This window comes from Thermobia domestica, chromosome 16 (genome assembly GCF_964235325.1).
Source record: "Thermobia domestica chromosome 16, izTheDome1.hap1.1, whole genome shotgun sequence".
In the NCBI taxonomy this organism is placed as follows: Eukaryota; Metazoa; Arthropoda; class Insecta; order Zygentoma; family Lepismatidae; genus Thermobia; species Thermobia domestica.
Window position 1 is genome coordinate 70,274,459 of NC_137469.1, and position 21,583 is coordinate 70,296,041.

The following is a 21,583-nucleotide window of genomic DNA, read 5'->3' on the forward strand; positions in this document are numbered from 1 at the left end:
GACTACTAAGAAGACTTACGCGAAGATGAGGGAACAATATGAAAATGGGTCTCGTAGAAATAGGAATACAAAGTAGAAACTGGATCCAGTTGACTGACGACAGAAGTCAATGGAGAGTTTTTGTGAACGCGGCATTGAAGCTCCGGGTTCCATAGTTAATTAGTTTGTATGTATATGTACGATGAGTTATTAATGGCTTCATATTCTGAAAGGAGACTTGGTTTGCTTCAACATGCTTTTTGCAACAACATGACATGATAAGAATGTAATTTGGAAGCTCTAACCTGGAAGAAGCTGAATGCAAAATGCTGCAGTTTAACAAATAATTTTAGACCTAGTCAGACTATTTTTTTAAATAAATACATTTTTTTAAAAACAAATGGGATTTGGAATTTGGAGAACTTAGCGTCTTATATAACTTGTATAGTACTAAAAAAAATCGTAAACTTTTCTAATATACAGAGATTGTCTCAGTTATATTGAACCAAAATCAATGTGCAATTGTACCGCGCATGCTCAGTTCGTCGTCGTAAGATTGCTATAAATCAAGCAACAATATCTAATTAGTCACACAGTAGAGCAGTGCCGAACGTAGTCTGATGCCGCCGAAACCGGACAGATTTTGGGAGGAGTTCTTGTGACCTCTCCCGACGCTAAGTTCACGGCGTCGCGCATAGTGGAAATACATCAAATGCATAATTTTCGTGTACGTCGTGCCACTGTGAATCATATTATATCCAAATACACGGCACGAAGTCCTGGACCTACCACACCGACACGAGCTGCTAGAACCGTTTCCCAAAAGAGTTTATGATTGGGGTCGGTTTCTTGTACAGTGGATCGAAACGTCAAAATCTATGCTTCGTACTACCAGACTCATGTCGTGAGCCGTGACTGGAATGTACAAACATGAAATCCCAGCATTGTACTGACAAGACTTGAACCAGGTTGAACTGTACCAAGACAACGCATCTAGCCACACGGCGAAAACATAGCTGAAATTCTATCGCCGTACGGAACAGGACACTGGAATTGCGGCAATTCGAATTCCTTTCTCTGATCCCTGTCAAGAGTCGAGATACTAGCTCAATGGATTATTGTGCTTTCAGTCTCCTCAAGCAGCGCCTGTCTCATTTTCGAGTCTGCACTGTCTCCGGCATGTGGAAAGCCTATAAAGAGGAGTGGGATGCAATACCCATAATCCATGCGGTCTCCTGCAACGGAAACGTCGATGTCGGGCAATAGTCAGTAGATATGGTCTGCAAGTCGAACATAATCGGTGGTGGAAATACGACATTTACTAGGTAAAAGGAACCTTCAAATTCGGCTCAATATAACTGAATCAACCTCTGTATACGTGATCTTACATTAGCACATGTTACAAATAAATCCACCATGAGTAGGGTACATCTTAAAATAGAACGATGGACTTCATTTAACCTTGCACCCGATGGATTTCTTGTGGACATTTAATTAAAAACAAAAAATACGTCGAGTACAAAAGAGTCAGTCGGTAAGTCCGTTGTTCCAGCAATAGTAGTCAAGTTCTCAGTAGCGTGATTTCAAATTTTGCTTTGGGGGGAGAGAAGTATCTCCATCGACAGAAGTAATTTCAATTTTTATTATTATTATTATACAATTCATTAGAATGTTTATGTATCTCAAACTCAGGGGAAAGGGCAATTGTCCACCTTTCCCCTTAAATGATGCACCTGCTAGTTCTCCACATAAAAATCAAACAATCTTTATCACAACTGCTTTAAATTTTTGCTGGAGAGAGAAAATAGACAAAAACAAACACATAAGTGACTTTTCAAATCCACTTACTAGGAACTATATCCACGTCAGCGCATGACCAGAATCTGTAATTGTTGGACCACTCTGTAGCTTGTCGCATAAGTCTAATGGTGCAGTCGGCGCAAGTGAAGTTCTGAGGTAGTCGGACTTTGTAGGATTGAGCTCTGAAAAGAAATGTATTATTATTATTATTATTATTATTATTATTATTATTATTAAATCATGCTTCCCGTTCCACGATTTTCCACCGAAAATGCTTCAAACAATATGTCTATGGCGAAAGAAAAATATAAAGGAGATCAGGATTTGATTTCCGGTAGGTACTATAATGACCACAAGGATTACTGAAGCCTGTACTCTAACCAATCATAGAGCTGCTTTGTCTCACATGTGCGCACAGTGATGCCAACCCGTGGGCAAAATCCCATTTTGTGGGATTTTTTGACAATTTTTCCGAAAGAGATAAAGGGAATTTTCGTCGAAATCAGCGTCGAAACACATATAGGGTTTTTCCTATATATAAAATTCCCGTTAACAAAATTCTCTAGGGGCGAAAACTAGATGTAATGAGTGATCAAAGAGCGTAAAATTAGTGATAATTCTCAAATTTTAACTTTTTTTTTTTTACCTCGAAAGTTAGAGCTAGTGAGGAAGTGGTTTGTGGAATGGGTGATAGTCTACTCTCAAAATCAACTGCCAAGGAACTAAAATTGTGCTCCGATAAAATAAAATAATGAACGATAAATTAATGAATGAAAGAAAAATATCAAAGAAGAAAAAATGCAAGAAAGTAAAATGTCAAACGGAAAACAATCAACTTTCAAAATTTTCCGCACAAAATGTGTGAAAAACATTTTTCTAGTGTCGTTAGGTTCAACATGACGTGACGGTACAAAGGTGTGATGGGCACATTGCATTTCTGACTTGACCCAAAAAAAAAAAAAAAAAAAAAAAAAAAAAAAAAAAACTTGCTTTTGATTAACGAATATTCACAAATCATTTTATGTTCGTGGAAGATCGAATAGTTTCATTTTACATTTTATTATCATCTTGTAATTAGTATAACCTGGGAAATTCAAAAACAAAATGAAACTTTTTGACTCTGGAGATGGGATTTTATAACTGTGATTGACATCACTGGTGCCGCATCAGAAGAATTCAGCACAATTCGTGGAGGTGCCTTTCGAACGCACATTTGATAAAACGTGAAACAACGAAAGTACACTCATGTCCAAAATTATTGTCGCATGTCTATAAATATGTTTTTTTTTTTTTTTTTGTAAGAATATAATTTGATAACGAATTCGCCCGTTATTTCTTATAGCGTTAGTATGTGTATAATCGGCAAAGATATGTATGTGGCAAATTTCATGTCAAAAGAGCAGTAAGTAAGAATAATAAAACTAAAATAAAACTTTCTTGTCCATTTAGCAACATTTTGTTTTAGTCATTCTAATTTTCGTATTTATAATTCTTTTCCTATTAAATTTACCACAAATATATATTTCCCAATTATACACATAGTATCAGTATTAAAAGTACCCTGCAAAATCATTATCAAATTATATTCTTACAAGATGACAGTTATAGATATGCGACAAACATTTTGGACATGAGTGTACATCAATAATGTTGCCAAATTTAGAAGGCATGGCGAACGAGAGACAAAATGACAACACTTTAAGAACTATAATATGGACAATAACAATTATTCGAATTAAAATGTAGCAGTAATAATAGCAAAAATATAAAACAACAACAATAACAAAAATAAACAAAGAAACAGCGGCAATCTGAGGACACTGAACCATCTGGAGACGTTTTCCGACAAGCGCAAGAAACGACGTTGGCAAAATTTCATCAATGGGGATTGACGACCGAGACACACCCTCACATCCTATTGGCTGGTGAAATTGGTAGATCTAGGTCAAGCTTCACGACTCCGTGCGATCACTAGAATGTGGTTCAGATCCCACATTAAGCAGTAGGTTCATATCTAATATAACCGTAACACTTGAGTGAGTATAATATTTAACAATCGAACAACTAAATTCAGAAATGATTTTTTTTCATAGTACATATATGTTAAGTTTATTTATAGTCACATTCTTAACGTTTATCTGAAGCTCATTATAAGGATTAAAAGAAAAAAAGTTGTTACACTACCACTAGAGATAAAAGATAAGAAACTAGAATATCAATACGCAGAAGATCAGAGCTGGATTTAGGTTTGGTGGGGCCCTAAGCTACTGAAGATAATGCAGCCCTTTATGTGTCCAGATGAACGTAGGACCCTATATACAGAAATGAAGAAACCAGTGATATTTTAGGAAGCAGACTAGCAGAAAGGGCCCCATTGCTTACATCATAAGGGCCTAGACAAACCAAGCAATGTTGCTATATGTAGATGTTACATTATTTATTGTTTTTCTTATATTTTGGAAATGTACATTCAATTTTTTCCTTGAATTTTTGGGACCCCGAAGAGTATGGGTCCCTAAGCTATAGCTTGTTTAGCTCATACGTAAATCCGGCACTGCAGAAGATAATTAAATTAAACAGCATAAAGGTATTATTCTGGTGTATACATGCAAGTAACCGTTAATACACTTGGCGACAAAATGTATCTAATTTAATTACTTCTTCAGCTCGGTTTTCGCCCAGAAGGTGGAATCGAACCACTCTGACGCTAGTCAGCTACAGGTTTGAAGCCTGCACTCCGGACCACCGAAGTTCATCTGGGCACGAAGAGAACTTATAGCTCGGGTATATATAGTTACTGTTATACTTACAACTTATCTGTGAGAAATTAATTAAAATAACCCAAAAAATTAGTTTTTACAGATATTAAATAGATCATACCATGGTTTTCTTAGAATATTTTTTCTGTAATTTATTATCATTCATTTAATCAATTTTATTAATTTTTAACTCAAAATCAGTGATTGCATAATTTTAAAAGTATTATCTTTGGGTTGTGCTGTATTAATACAACAGACGTTAAACTTACACGTGGTTACTCGTATGTGGACATTATATTCTACAGGTAATTTGTAAATTTCTACACACTTCCCTAATACTTCCATTCTGCACTTCCAGCTGCAAAATCCTGATTAACTGCTATTTAGAAGCCGATTAAATTGTCATAAAAGAAATAGAACGATTCTTCGTAAGGTATGTATGTGTGTATGTATGTATGTATGTATGTTTACATTCCTTTACCTTGAACTTCATGATTCAGTGTATGTAAATAATATTATATGACGGCAGTTATTGTTGAAACTTTCCGAAATAAGGAACTTTAAAGAACAAACGGGCCAAAGATAAGGCAGGTAAGGAAACAAAATTACATGAAAATAAGATGAAACACACATTTACCAATGCTCTGTTTATACCTAGCACTGCGACGGAGCGAAGTTAAAATTTGGAGACGGCCTGAAATAATTATACATTTTTTAAAACTATGGTTAGCTTTCCACAACAAAATGTCGGGACTCTTCACGGTTTTTTTTTGGGAGGGGGTATCTTTCTAAAGCAAAATGTTGGGATACTTTATGCAATAATCGGGGGAGGGAGTACCAGCGTTTCTATTTCCGTAGTAATGTAATAAGTATTTCTAAAGCGAAGAGTGAATCTCATATATCTAATTGATAAAAGAAAAGTGAGACAATATAATCATACAGGCCCTTTAAAACTATACTATATAATAAGAATATAGCCAATTTCAATAGTGTGTAGCCTATGTATAGATGTACATGTTACGTAGCAAAATACACGCAAAATAAAAAAAAAAAAAAGTTTATTCCAATACTTTTGATGTAACAACAATATCGTTTGTTGTTATTATTCCTTCAGCTGTTGCCACTCCCAGGTCTATTACTACTGCTGCCTCGAGAAGTTGATTTTCACCAATTAAAATGTGAGCTTAAACTTAGACACATTGCTACCTCTCGGCTGGTGTGAGGTTTTCCTTATTTTTGAAGTCTCTGTATAATAAGTGCCATTATTATTATTATTATTATTATTATTATTATTATTATTATTATTATTATTATTATTATTATTATTATTATTATTATTATTATTATTATTAAAGGCCACATTTCGACGCGAGACACTTTCCCCAAAATAAAGACGGGGGCACCTCTACTTTTCACATTTTGTGACAAATTGGTGAAAATAACAAGTGTTCTGGACGAAAGAGACAAATTGTTATTTATATTATCTACCTGAAAAGATCGAAGTATACGATACATGTTAGAAGAACTATTATTCTCCGCATCATACAAATATAATATCTATATTTTATTATTAAATATGATAAAACAATGGTCCCTAGGTTGAAAGACATGTTTTGAGTCAACGTGTTTATAATAGTTTTATAATAGTAAAAACAATCTAGAGTTATTAGCCATAATTCAAAGACCATAATGTACGTAATGACATTTGAGTTGTTTTTCTTCTGTTGTTCCAGATTTATTATTGAATGGCTTATGCTGCGGAAGTGAAATTATCTATTGTTTTAAAAAGTTAACATGAACTTTGAACTGAAACATCCAGACACACATAAAGTGAGCAGTAGGGAAGGAAGTAGGATCGTCATTAAGACCAGGAAAAGTTTAAAGAAAGCAATTAAATGATTCTCCATGTACTGTATATGGCCATTAAACTACTACGCAGTTACGGATGCTACAGTGTACGTATTTAGAAGGTTCAGCTGAAGTTATAGGAAGACAAGTGCAACTAGAAAAAAAAAAAAAAAAAAGTTCCTTCTCAACAACAAGAACAACTGGATCGCCTGAGTGTCAAGTGCCTAAGTCCAAAACTGAAATTTTAACACCTCATGGAAAATCCATATCTCTGTTATATTGGCAATCAAAATCATAGCTATGCAGCATATGATCTATAATATTTTACAGTTTACAAAAATACGTTTAGAAAACTGTCCATGTACAGAATTGAATGATGACGTAAGTCCATTCCTTCATTTTGTTTTTAACTTAGGCTCCTTGGCATCCAAGGAGCCCAACTATAGGTTGGGTTACCATACATCCTGTTTGGACCGGAACAGGCCCGAAACCAGACACAGAGGTTTGGGGGGGGGGGGCATGAATAAGTTAGGGGCCCCAAGTCATTAGAAATTCTCTTACAAATATCTAAATTGTGTTTTTCTGTATTAATAATAGGATTTTGTATTGAGGTCTGGAGCGGCCACGAAAAGTTTAGGGGGTGAGGCCCCCTAGCCCCCTCTAGTTGCGGACCTGAACCGGAACAGTCTCCGTTTGAAGGCTTTTTTCTAGATGTCCTGACGATTTATATTTTGTTCCGGTTTTTGGCACTACTTCCGCAGACGGTTCTACCGATTATGGCGTAATTATTTCAAAATTTCCCATTTTTTCCATGCCCTACATTCACTAGGTTAGATATCATCTCTAAATTTTTATCTTGGTTGCCTATGTTCGGTTGGGTTTGGTTAGGTATCATTTCCTCTAAATTTTTATCTTGATTGCCTACTACAATATAACTTGTTGCTGGTTCCTTTAGGTTCGGTTAGGTACCATTTCCTCTAAATTTTCGTTACTGAATTCTCTATGGCTTTGTGTGTGTGTGTGTGTGTTATTTGCAAATTTTTCAATTTTGAGCCCTCCATTCCATAGAGCATCAAAAACTAACTATTTTTCGCGTCACTCTTACTGTTCCTGAGATATTGGCCAAAAAAAGTTCGGATTTTGGGAGATTTAACGAACCATATCTCGGGAACCGTAAGTCACAGATAGATGATATTTTGCGATTTTTTCCATTTTGAGACCTCCATTTTGAACATGTGTCTTCGTAAAACAACATATTCTAAAACATTTTAACAAAACTCTTAAACAAAGCATGTGGAAACACATGTGGTACCCAAAGAAATTATAAATGGATGTATATATTACAAGAATTGTTTAATGAGTATAATAATAAAGTAGACCTACATAGAACAATTGGTATAAAGCCTGAAAATGTTAATAAGACAAATTAATTATTCTTTAGTTCGTTCTGGCAATGCTCGTGGTGCATTCTCAGCTAATTTTCATCTCGATTGCCTACTACAATATAATTGATTTTAGGTTACTTTAGGTTCGGATAGGTATTATCTCTTCTAAATTTTTATCTTAGGGTAGGGCCGTCAGCGGAAGTAAAACCCGGTTTTCAGTCGTCACAATGTTTACATCGTCGCATGAGACCCAGAGGAACTCCATTTTCGTAGGTTTGCAGGCGAGAGGACAAAAATATTATTTTCTTAGAAAGATGTATTTTTAATAAGATGGTAATTGAGCTACATTACAACAGATGATCGACAAGGAGAACAGATGGCGTTACGTTCCATATACACCAAGTGGGGCTTTCAAAATTATGTCCAAACATGAACAAAATGAAAACCGCATTTTTGGAGTTACGTTCCTCTGGTTCTCATGGGACGACATTCCCCTTTGTGTGTCTTATCCTCATTGCAGTATACTAAAATATTATTTTTGGTATTACACAGTTTTTTCATTAACAAGTTACGTATGTAATCTTAATTTGAATATTAATAGTGCGAGCCACGTCCTGGCATATACTTCATTTATTAAGATGAGTGTTGCTTTCCTAACATTATTACTAATAAAAATTGTCCCATAAAAAGGCAACTTTTGAAATCCACCATTTTTCTGTTTTAAGAGCTGCACTGACTCAGTGGTAGAGCGTTCACCTCTGTTGCGTGGAATCTCTGGTTCTATCCCAGCTCGCGCCAAGGAAACTGTGTGGTGAACGAACAACGTGTGCGTGGGTTTTCTCGGGGTTCTTCTGTTTCCTCCCACTTTGTTCATTCACCATTTCATTCATTTCTCATCATCACCGTCTCCTTTAGCCTAGCCGGCATAAGCATGAGACTAAAAGATTTCATTTCATTTCATTTTCCCATTTCTGTTCTAGTAACTTGACAGCATGATTTTCATCTGATGGCTTTGTGGTTATTAGCCATGGAACGCAGGTAGGAATGAAGCGCTTCAAGATGGAACAGCGGGTTTACATAGTGAAAACTTATTACAAATATGGTGAATATTGTGCACAGACCATTCACAAACTCCGTGGAATGTTTGGTCAACGTAATGCACCCAATAAGTCAATTGTAATGACGCTGACCAAACATTCCACGGAGTTTGCGAACAGCCTCTCCACAACATTCGCCACATTTGTAGTAAGTTTTCACTATGACAACACACTGTTCCGCCGTGAAGCGCTCCATACCTGCCCATACAAAAAAAAAAAAAAAAAAAAAAAAAAAAGAAAAGAAAAAGAAAGAAAGAAAGAAAGAAAAAAAAGAAAAACGATCATGCACTATTTGGCGATCCGTGAGTATTAACCACAAACACAACAGATGAAAATCGTGTAACGTTCTGTGCTGCCAACTTACTAAAACAGAAATGGCGGACATTTCAAAAACAATGTTTAGAGGTTCCTGGTTCATTCCCCGGCCAAGTAAGTATATGGTGAACAACATCGTGTCCGTGGGTTTTCTCGGGGTACCTTAACCGTTTCTCCCAAAACTTTCATTCCACCAATTCTTCCATCATCATTCACTTGCTTTAATCATCCGTGTCCTTTGGCATAAAAGGCATAATCGTGGGTAGTGAAACTTCGCTACCATCCGTTGCTCTCTGCTATTGGGTGAGGGGCTGAGACCATGTTGTTCTGGCCCCCAACTTTAAATTTCTATTTTCTCGGGAACGGTAGGGGAGCAAACGGAGAAACTGCGGAGCAAATGGGAGCAAACGAAGTACAAATGACTGAAATTGTTTTCGAAGGATTGCGTGATGGGGGGGGGGGGGCAGGACTACACACACGCCTTTTACTGTACTTCGGCAGAGGTTTGTATCAGAACTCACAAACAACAATCAGAATAAATTCCCCATTTTTTTAATGAACGTACAAAAAAAAAAAAAAAAGTTTGCTGGACAATAATATTTCACACAATGCTAGTCCTAATGACTGTCCCACGCCTGAGTTGTGCATGGTTACCTTCTTTTGTTTCAAATTGTTTCGCTTTGCTTTCTCGTCTCATTGTCTTTGCACATCGCAGAATACATTTCTGCTTTTCTGATAGTTACATACATTGCACATGAAAAACTGTTATGTAAACTTTATTATTATTATTTTATGGTGTTATATTAGGTACCATTACAAACAAGAAGATAATATTTCCATTCACTTATTACGCACTGTTAGATTTTTCAGTAAATTTGCAAGAATATACTATCTGGCGAATTCATGTTTGCTAAATAACAGCCATGCATTAATACGAGCACCGTATTTGATATTCCAGTAAAAACTGTCTTCAACGGACTCCTTATTTAACGGAAATAGTCCACAGTCACGTGAATTTAGGGGTGGAAAACGTGTTAAATTCCCTTCATTAAACAGAATCGAGTGTGTTCACATTCGTGTTCATGTGCACAGAAGTCATGCAAGATGTAAATTTGCGAATCTCTAGGATCAGCGCAAGTAAGTATTTGTAAAATTCGGGGATACCGTACTTACATCGCTGAATTTCTACTTTCCAGTTGACATGCACTGACTTTCTATTAATTTCATCTGTAAAAAGGCTGGCACTTCCTCGACGTCGGTACAATTTTGTAAATAATTTATTTGTTTGTTTGTTATTTAATCGGGATGAACTGAGTACCACAGAAAAATTAGTCAAATGCCGCATGCGGCCTGCAGAATACGAGTTTGATATGCCTACACCAACACATCGGACAACTTCATTTACTATGTGCGGGCTCATGGGCACGCCCAAATACCCATGCCAGTACAACCAACTGCCATACTCACTCCAATTAATTGCAACGGTCATGTGTCAATGCTGTCGGGTGATTTAGTAGCAGCTTACCAGTGAAAGCCCACTTACAACAGGGGTGTCAACCCCTCTACCGTGGTCTACTAACCGACCAGCAAGTCGTGAGAAGTATCCTGCGGTGTTCTGTGTCATACTCTCTGTATCGATCATGTTATTGTTTTATAGTTGCATCTAGCGATCTAATGTACATAAAAGTAGTCTGGCAGTGATTTCTGAAATTAAAAGCAGTCCTCAAAGCTAAAAAAGATTTGTCATCCCTGATTTAAAATGACAGAAACGGTCCAACATTAATTATAGAGCGAGTGACTTTTTTTTTTTTTTTTTTTTTTTTTTTTTGTTTACTTAAGGCTCATTGGATGTGTTAGCAAGATGATCGACGATCTTGAAAAGCTTTCGTTTCTTTTGCTTATTATCACGCTTTTAGAGAACTATACCCTCGCTTAAGAAAGGTGCAATAAGTTCAGCAGATTTTAATAACTATCATTAGAAGGGTATAAAATCTGAATAGACCGAGGACTAAGTAGCAATAATAATAACTCGAAGTCCTAAAGGGCCACCATATCTTCTTTCACGGAAGACATGTTATAGGGAAAATAAAGAGTAAGGAATAAGAATCACATAAGATGACGTGAATATACGAATGTAGTAAATTATAATTTGGTTACGGACCACTCTAAGGACTGTTGAAACTTGGAGGCAAAGTACCCAGTAAGTTGAGAAAAAAGCCACTGCAAAGTGTACGATGGAAATACGGAACACATGTTTATAACAGGTGTGCAAACGATATTGTTGTAGATCAAAATTTGAGATACATTTAGTGACAAAATGTGAACAGAACAAGGAAACAAAGAACGGGTTTCCTAAGAAAATAATAAATTCTACACTTACGTGACGTCATTTTTCACAAACTCCGAATCAGCAGTAACTGGAGTCAGATCAAGTACTGGCCTCTGCAGACTATCCAATAATTGTAGCTTGTAACCACCCTATAACAAATAAATGTAAATAAATAAATAAATACAAGTAATAAGTACCTTTATGCTATTAGCATTTTAAATCTAAAAAATAGAAGTAATTTTAATATTATTACCCTGGTTCCAGGGACTACACTGTGAGAAAACAAAATTACCTTCTCCAACAGTTGGCTTTACTCTGTTGCGTCTATGTTAAATTTATTCTCATTCCTGGTTTTACTCAGAGATTGTTTTACTCAGGAATTGTGGTGTAATTGTGTTTTAGCATGTCGATTTCCTAAGACCAACAATTTATTTTATTGTTGAACATTATTTCACCAATCATTTTTATACACGTGTTGTAGACGAGTTTAGACAGAAATATCCAGATAAGGAGTGCCTGACAATTCCACGATAACGAAATTAATCGCCCGCTTTCAGTATTGTGGGTGGTTCAATTGCTGATAGGAAAAAATACGGGAGACCGACCACTTTTCAGTACTGAGGCCCTACGGAATGATGCAGCGTTCGTCTTCAAAAGATCATTTCTACGTACTAGTTATTTCTGCCAGTAATTCGTATGCTTTGACTGTGGACTGTAAGATAATATGCATGCAATTACTTAGTACTTATATTTCAGTTACTTTAAAATTAATGTACACAATGCGAAGTCCCAACAAATGACAACACAAATGACACATTTATTTTGTAATGACTTATATAAGTTATTACAAAATAAATACAAATATTATTTAAAAAGTAGTTAACAAGGAACAAAGACAAAATGACAATTCGTCAGTTACCGTTGAGTTAATTTTTCTAGTCGCTGCCTTAAGCTAAATTTTTGGGTAATTCAAATTCTGGTCACACTGTAATTTCTATGGATAGCAACACTGAAAATTCTTCTGATTCGTATGTTTGGGTGTAGAATAACATTATCTATTATTGTAGTAACTTATGTTTCATTATCTCTTTTTACTTACGAAAAACGGACTAAAGAAAAATTGTTAGCTTTTGAAAAAATAGTTAGTAGTCTACTCCCTTAAAATTGAACATTTATATTCAGAGGCGGCTCATGAGGGAAGACACATCGGTAAGATTGAAAAGTTTTAATGTTCCAAACTAAGGGAAGAAACGTTATCTGATGTACTAACTGTATTCAAGAATTTATACGTTAGTTCTTCCCTTAGTTTAAAACGACTTTCTCGATGTGACGTCCCCTAAGATTGCCTCTGTTTAGATTCGAAGTGACAACCAAAGGTATCAATAGGCTGATTTTAACTTAGCGCATGATATTTGCGGTATATAATTTTTCATTCAAAATGACACAATTAAATTGGAGAATGATGAATTTGGGGAAAAGAATGGCAAGTTTGGGGGGAAATGATAAATTTGTCCGGGTTACACCCAAGCCTTTGAGGAATGAGCACCTCTAGTGACAGACAACATTTATTAACATATCCATCTGGTTGAACTTAGGGATGGACACGAGATAAGATTTGTGGCTGTCTCGTCTCGAAAATCTGCTGTAAAAGTGATGTCTCGACTCGAAAAATGTATATTTCTCTATTGGAAGAGCCGTGTCTCGACTCGAATTTTGTCAGGAAAATCCTGTCTCGACTCGTCTCGTGCGCATCCCTAGAACTCCCTTCTCTCCTCAGAAAATAAATCTTCGGCAACACCACTGTTAATTCTACTGATTATTCTCTGTTATCTGGCTTAATAGTAAACATGTAGGGCCTTATGCAGAATCGTTTTGACGTATGATTAGCGTCATACTAAAGGCCTGACTACTGCAGGAAACATGTTCGTCGAACTCTTTAGTATGACACTAATCACGCGTCAGAACAAATCTGCATAAGGCCCTATAGTATTAGATAACGAATTTAAATATTACTCAATATCAGGTGCAGTTGAAAAGGGGCGGTACTGCAATGGTAATTCTTCCGGGTCTTTCCTTAAATATATTTTTTTTTCCTCAGAATTCCCTTAATTGTTTTCTCTAATCAGATTTTTTTTTCACTTCTTTGTTTCTCCCGTGAGATATCGATTCAATGCATGGTGCAAGACAGGATATCCTGTTGTCCACACATGCACATATATCTCTCTGGTAGTGTCCCGACAAAACTTTTTTTTTATTTTCTTATTATTTATTTGCTCCACTGACTTGGTTTCCACGCTTTAAGCTACCGGCACTTCCGTATCTTTTACACAGCTTCTTATACGCAGAAGATGAATTGAGCAATACACCTGGAGTAGATTACTTACTGCTAGTGATACCCGCTTTGCGATTGTATTTTGTTTCGTTTTTCTGTGATTAAAAGAAAAAGAAAGAAACTGCAACGGAAATTGTTACTTTCACTTTTCTTTTCTGTTTTTTCATTCCATCAGGTTGGAAGATGAATTAAATTTGCCTTCTGCGTTACTCAACTGTTTATTTACATTTACACCTAGCTTCTGGGGAAGTGTGACGAAGTACAGTACATACTACCACTTTCATCGAACAAGGTAAACAGTAGTGTTGAAAGAAATGCATAATGTGTATAAATTCACACAGTGGGTATACAAAGGGGTGTTTCCTGGTTTTGACTTACCCACCCTTCTTCAACAATAATTATATAAAAAAAATATAAACTTTTACTATATTAAGACATATAGTCTACACAAAAATCCTGGGACAGCATGAACTTGAGAGATTGATCTCCCTTGATGAAGTTTTGCGTACACGAGTTAAAAGAAACGGATCCATATATATATAAATACATATAAATGTACACAGTGGCATACGCAAAGCAAGGATTTCCAAGTTTTAATGCACTCTCCTTCAACGCGATATTAAGTTATCTATACAAAAATCCTGGAGCAGTATGAACTTGGAACCTTGAACTCACCCCGCTTTGATGAACTTCTGTGTACGCCACTGAACACACGCAACAAAAACTTGATAACATCGGATATGATTTGAGGAAATACCACGTCCACACCAGATATTCAAATGGACAATCCCAGCTCTCGGGTTCAATTGAGCTCTACCTCAATAATTCCGCAGGATCAATGGTTACTGAATACCAGATTGATTCTGTGACCGTGTAAACCCCGTTGTGAGCAAAATCAGGAGTAGTACTGTCGAAATCGGTTTTTGGAAAAACCGAAAACCGGTTTTTGAAAAAAGTGAAATTTCATAAAACCGAAATGTCGGTTTTGAAAACCGCATTTTCGGTTTCGGTTTCCAAAACCGCTTTTGCGGTTTTCGGTTTTCAGAAAACCGGTTTTCGAAAAAAACCGAACACCGCAAATGTCACAAAAATTCGACAGCACTAATCAGGAGCGAGTATAAGTAAAGCCCATTGAGAACAATGAATTCGACATTTAGTAAGCCCGACTCCAATGAGGTTAGTGAGTACTAGATCAAACGATTAGGATTAGGATTTAGATTTCTGGGCTTTCGGCACCTAAGGCCATTTAGCCCGTCAGGTATATGAGGGATGACGTCCCTCGGCGATCACACTCTCCGAGGAAAGGGAAGGAAGGAAGCTGCCTGGGATCATTATGGTAGGTACCATCCCAGCATTTACCTGGTGTGAATGAGGGAAATCCAGGAAAAAACTCACTCAAGATAACTGGACTGAAAAAGCTTTTCACTCTTTGGACCGAGTGTTCCCACCGAGAACTAGCCGAGTGAATCCGGGACCGCTAGTAGATCAAACGAGTACTAGCCTTATTGAAGATGGTGAGTCAACCTTGAGCGAGTGCGAGTCTGGGATAGCATGTTTATTTATTTATTTATTTATTGAGATTTTACGTCCTTTTCCAGCACCGAGGCTATATGAGAAGTGGACCTATAGTTTAAGGTGGGAGGGATCTGAACCACAGAAATGAATTTCAGTTTTAATGCTTTCTCACAGGGACTAGAACTCGGCATTACGTGCACAAGAAAGCATGCGTGTTAGCTGCCAAATCAGCAGGGAGGATTGAGATATTGTAAACTTCATTGAGGCTAGTGAACCTGAGCCCCAGTGAACTCGAATTGCAAACTGGTCAGCTCGGCTGCAATGGAATTGCGCGCACTTTTCCGGTTTTATCATTTTTATCTAATAACCCGTTGATGTGTTTGAAACGAGACAGACTCGATTCTTGTCTCGTGGGTAACTTTAAGGATTAGTATCCTCATGGTAAGTGTTATGTTCTTCACTGTAAGTATTAAAACATTTATAGTAATATTTAGAAACTTTTATGGTATAAGAAGCTTCGTAATTGGTATAACGCGTCGTGCTAAGTCGCCTAATAGAACCATAATGGAAAGTGTTAATCTCCTAATGATAACTATTAGATTTTCAAGGTAAATATTAAAACTTTTAGGGTAATTATTAGCATGTTTAAGAATATTCATGGTAAAGACTCTAATATGTAAGGTAACTACTAGAATCTTCATGGTAAATATTAAAATCTTTATGGTAACTATTAGAATGCCCATAGTAGTAACATTGTAACTATTAGAATGTCCATGGTAAATATTAAAAACTTCGTGGTAACTATTAGGATGTTCATGGTATTAAAGTTTTTACGGTAACTATTAGAATGTTCCCTGTAAACATTAAAATCTTTGTGGTAACTATCAGTGTTTATGGTAAGTGATAAAATCTTTACGGTAACTATTAGAATCTTCGTGGTAAGTATTAACATCTGTATGACAACTATTAGAATGTTCATGGTAAGTATTAAAATGTTTGTGATAACTATTAAAATATTCATGTTAAATTTTAAAATCTTTATGGTAACTATTAGAATTTTCATGGTAAATCTTAGAACCTTAAATGGTGTATGTTCATGGTAAGTATTAAAATCTTTATTGTAACTATTGGGTGACAATTTAAAGCCACAAGTACTATGTTTCTCAACAAAGAAGATCGGTCATATTCATCTCTGAAGTATTTCTGCATCATTCTCTCTCTCCATTTCAATTTAAATTCAAGAATGAATTATTAAGTCAAGAATTTTTTTTCTAGCCCCAGCTTTATCATTGCGTAAGGAGAAACGTACCATTAAAACCAATGTACTTTACATGTTAATTCACACTACCATATAATGTACTCTTAATTTCCCACATTCTGTCTCTGCAAAAATTCTTTTCCAACAGTGTAAATGCGTATACTATACAGGCGTATGAGAAAACTTCATATATATGTTGCATAACACCATATATATGTATTCTTTATTATGTCACTTTCGCCTCGTATGCTACTAGTGTACTTCCCACATAAAAGAAACAATTTATCGGGAACATTTCCTTTTCTTAAATTGTTCTCCACTGGGAACACCTTCAGTTGGTCGTGCAACTATATAAAAATTACAATGTGTGCTACTTTACGTGAAAAAAAATCTTCATTTAAGGTCAGAGGGGAGAATATAATGGTATCATCGTAGGGAGCTTATCAAGGTTTCGGAATCCTGAATATAAATATGTTGCAATACGTGTAATATTTTTAAAGGACTATCAGATTCTGAAATATATACACGGGTTATAAAACTACATTTTCTTTGTTTTGAAATTAGCGGGAAAAGGCATTGTAATAAATTCGGGAACCAAACTGCTATTTTCTTTATCACTAGAACTACCTCTGACTTGCATTTTCTATTAACAGATTCACTAGAAACCACTGCTTAGTGTCGACAGCAAAAATCATATCTCTTGTATATATTCACGTTTACTCCATCGTAACAGTGTACTACGTATGTAATGGACTGGCAGGCTAGTCTAGTTGCTGCTAAACTTATCGGTTTCTATCAGTGCTGTACCTAAGAGACGAAGCACAAGGCCACGTACCCCCATTACGACTCGGGCTTATTATTATTATTATTATTATTATTATTATTATTATTATTATTATTATTATTATTATTATTATTATTATTATTATTATTATTACTTTATTTGCCGGACACAGCATCTTTTCGAGAGATTCATTAGTTTTCGAAACAATCATACATCAACATGTATAGAATTTTTACCTATTTCTGTTGATTGTTAATAAAGTACTCTCTATCCTCTTTATTTCTCAACTTTAAAAATAAGTGATTTAATCTTTTCTTTAGAGCAGAGTCTCTCAACCTATGACAGGGTACAAGATTTCAGTCAGACGCACTCCCCAATCCAAAAATTATGGTCGCGAGCATCTCTCACAAATTATGAAAGCCTCCTCCCCATGGCCTTTGGTTTGACAAAGAAAGAGATTAATTTCACGGCTATTGCCAGATGGAAGTCGTTCCTCCTTACATCTTCATTTATTTATTGGCTGATTGATTGGCTGAAAAGAGAAAGCAGTTAGGTAACCAGTGATCATGGGCGGAGCTATGGGGGGCATAGGGGGACATTGCCCCCCAACTTTTTGACAAAAAACGAAAATGCTACTTATAAGATCCTTCAATTCTGATTTGTATTAACCGTGCCCCCCAACAGACGAAAGGTCTGCCCCCCAGCAACCAATTCCTAATTCCGCTTATGCCAGTGATAACGGTATCTCAGGCAAATATCTATTTTTTTTTAAAAAAAATTATATATTTACTTATTTTGTTATTTAGTTAGTTATCACTGACATCGTGACGTGATTTGATTGATCTATTGTAGGCATTGGGCTGTCCCCATATCTGTTCTAGCTTCAAACAGCGGGAGAAACTATATCTCACCATGAGGCAAACCATTTTGACTGAAGGTGAGAAAGGAGGGGCGAATTACAACGTTTTGAAGACTTCACTTTCCATGTCTGTTATGAAGACTTTAAATTCCGTGTTTTCTCTCACTCAGTGACAATTATTTTCGTGCGAAACAGATACTGCGCAGCCCTGTGAGTTCAGGCAGAAAACATTTCTACTAAACACTGGTCGCCAGTTCTAAATTTCTAGTCGCCAATGTCAACCTGGCGACCAGAAATTTCGCGCCATGACCTATGTATGATATGCGTACCACTGGTAGTACGCGAGCAGCTGTTAGTAGTAATGGCACGACTCATGGTGGTATTAATTATAATTAATATACTTTAGTGGTATGCCAGTCGAAAAGGTTGAGAAGCTCTGCTTTAGAGTAAGCTGTAGAGAGTGCGAATTTGTTCTATATCCGAAGCTATTGTTAGGTTCCATACTTGTCAAGAGAAGAAAAATAACATAGAAATCAAACTATCACAGGAAGAGTTTATCGGGCCCTCAAATTCAATATTTTAGGCTTAAACTTTTGAAGCTGTCATCTTAAAATTCATATTTTAACTGCTGTAATGCATTGCCTTCGGCTTTGATTTTCTTTCTATGACGTATGCTCTCGGAACAACAGGTGCTATGACAATGGAAAAAGAAACGATGTCAAAGTTCGTGCACTACACTAGGAAGGAAGCAAAAATTATTGCCCATCTATAACTCTTTTAGCATCAATATCTCTCTATCTCCTCCCCCCTTCGCCAATCTCTAAACATGTCTTCGGTAAAATGCAGACGCATGAGTGTAAGAATGCAAGAGACACTAAGGCAAAACCAACCGGGCACCACAGCTATTCAATAGCTGAGTTCACTCACAGTCTACAGAGGCGCCTTCGTTCTAATTTGAGTACAAGTCGACAATAAGGGCAGACAAAAAATATGACAGTTGCTACATAAAATTATACCCGCAATTTTTATGGAAAACAGCTCTGGAAGTTGTGGTGAATGCGGTGCACCGGTTTTCCTAAATGTAGTTTTTATTTTCTAAGAAACTAAAATTTGATGGACATATGCATGGCTATTGGTTGCATGATTCGACGTCAGTAACAGAGGTGGCTCTTGAAGAAAATCATACCAGTAAACATTAACATTTCATCACTAAAAGCTACAAGCTAACTGCATAGAGATAGTAAGGCGCTTCTGTTAGGACCTATAGCAGGAACGATTGATGTCTGAAAATTAAAGTTCAACAAAAACATCTCAACACTGTTTGTTCAGTGTTACGAATATTTTATGCATTATTATTATTATTATTATTATTATTATTATTATTATTATTATTATTATTATTATTATTATTATTATTATTATTATTATTATTATTATTATTAATAATAATAATAATAATAATAACTATGAAGATCAGTGGTAGCCCGAGCCATCAAACCAGTATACGTCACTACACTGTACACAACACAATGAGATATACACTATTCCTTGACGTTATATTTGACACCAATTTAAAATTCCACGTAAGTTCAGTATTCTCAACAAAATTTCCTTAAACGACGAAAGGGTAATTTTGTCACATTCAATCACAGAGAGTTCTGTAGAATCATCCTTGAATACATTATAAGACTGTATCTTGCAATTTATCCTCTGTTAAAAACTTACAGTCACAGTTTTTGTGTCCAGCACAGCATAAATTTCTCGTTTAGTACTTGACTATGTTCTTACGAATACTTGAGATCACTAGTTCTAGTATTGGCCTATTTATTATTTTTGATCTCTCTCCCACGATCAACACAGATGCCAATTGAAACAATAAAAAAAAAAATCATATAAATTTCAGGAGATCACGTAATACACAATTCAAGTTTCAATAATATCGATTATGAAGTAAGTTATTATCATTAAAAACAGAAAGGAAGAGTGGCTGTAAAGTTTTGTGTATAATTTTCCCCATATAAATGTGTGTTACAATTTTATCAAATATTACTTTGTGTATATCCTGCGTAAAAAATGATCAAAATATGAGAGGGTAAATAGACAGACTGTGTACACAAGTCGGTTATACGAATACGTGATTGGGAATGTACTGTATGTAGTGTCTGTGTACATGAACCACTAACATGTATTGTTTATTTACATTCCAACTTGGAATAGAACTTTCTACTAGTACAGCACATACATGTTGTGGTAGGCGTATTTACTTTTTTCCTAAGTTTCCAATTTTTCTTTGGAATGCGTGACTCTTTTTTTTTTTTTTTTTTTTTTTTTTTTTTTTTTTTACCTTCACCCGACGATAAATGCAGTGACTGAAGATGAAAAATTTGTTGGGATGAGAAAGTAGGGAAAATGGGAGAAATTTGATAAAACCCATGAAGTTCAAACTCGCGAACCTGGGCCTCGGGCTGAATATGCCTTAAGCTCAGTGGCGGATCCAAAGGGGAGCTATAGGGGCTATAGCTCCCTTGACACTCAGGCATACACTAGATAAAATGGGCTTCAATCCTGCTTTACACTGGATACAACGGCAAACTATAGTTTAGCCCCTCCCTTGATCATACCCTGGATCCGCCACTGCTTAAGCTCAACAATTGACCGTGCCAGTAGGAGCCTTATAAGTGGATATTGAGAGAGCGTGAACCTTAATGAGAATATTAACGGCTAGAAAAAATGAATACGAACCTCATTGATAATAATGAGTCCGAACTCTCAGTGAATGTGATCGCTGAGAGTATGTTGCGAAAAATAAAGTTGCCTCGTCTCGTCTCGTAAATTTTGAGAAGATTCATCCAGACCCGAAACCAGCCACAGATGTTTGGGGGGTGGCATGAATATGTTAGAGGGGGAGCAAGTCATTAAAAATTCTCTTACAAATATCTAAATTGTGTGTGTGTGTGTGTTTTTTTTTTGTATTAATAATAGCATTTTGTGTTGATGTCTGGAGGAGTCACGAAAAGTTTAGGGGGGCCAGGTCCCCCTAGATCTCTTCTGGTTGCGAACCTGGATTCATCTCGTCTCGATTCTCGAAGAATTCTGTCCCGTCTCGATTCTTGAAAAGCTTTTATAATCTCGTTTTGTAAATTAGATACTAAATTTATGCTCTAATTTTTAAAAAGTCATCTAGAAGTTATTAGAATTCTTCTGTGTCACGAGAGGTGTACGTAAGATGTGATCTGATATAACAAACAACATTTAAAGTATATTGTGTAATATATTGTGTATATTATGTAATTTGAAATATATTATGTATATCTCCCTTTAAA

The 21,583-nt window shown here is 36.0% G+C and overlaps 1 protein-coding gene and 1 non-coding gene across 5 annotated transcripts in view; both read right to left on the minus strand.

Moving 5' to 3' along the window:
* nahoda (DOMON-like domain-containing protein nahoda) overlaps positions 1–21,583 on the minus strand; it is a 382,855-nt gene that overhangs the window by 56,558 nt on the left and 304,714 nt on the right. For all 4 annotated transcript variants that reach the window (XM_081742555.1, XM_081742552.1, XM_081742554.1 and 1 more), the window contains exons 4-5: positions 11,564–11,661; positions 1,828–1,961 (exon numbers count right to left, since the gene is read on the minus strand). In XM_081742555.1, the coding sequence (XP_081598681.1) occupies positions 1,828–1,961; positions 11,564–11,661 (232 nt within the window). The remainder of the gene's footprint in view (positions 1–1,827; positions 1,962–11,563; positions 11,662–21,583) is intronic.
* Positions 4,455–4,541, minus strand: TRNASTOP-UCA (transfer RNA opal suppressor (anticodon UCA)). Its single transcript has one exon. It is a non-coding gene; the product is annotated as a tRNA-Sec (tRNA).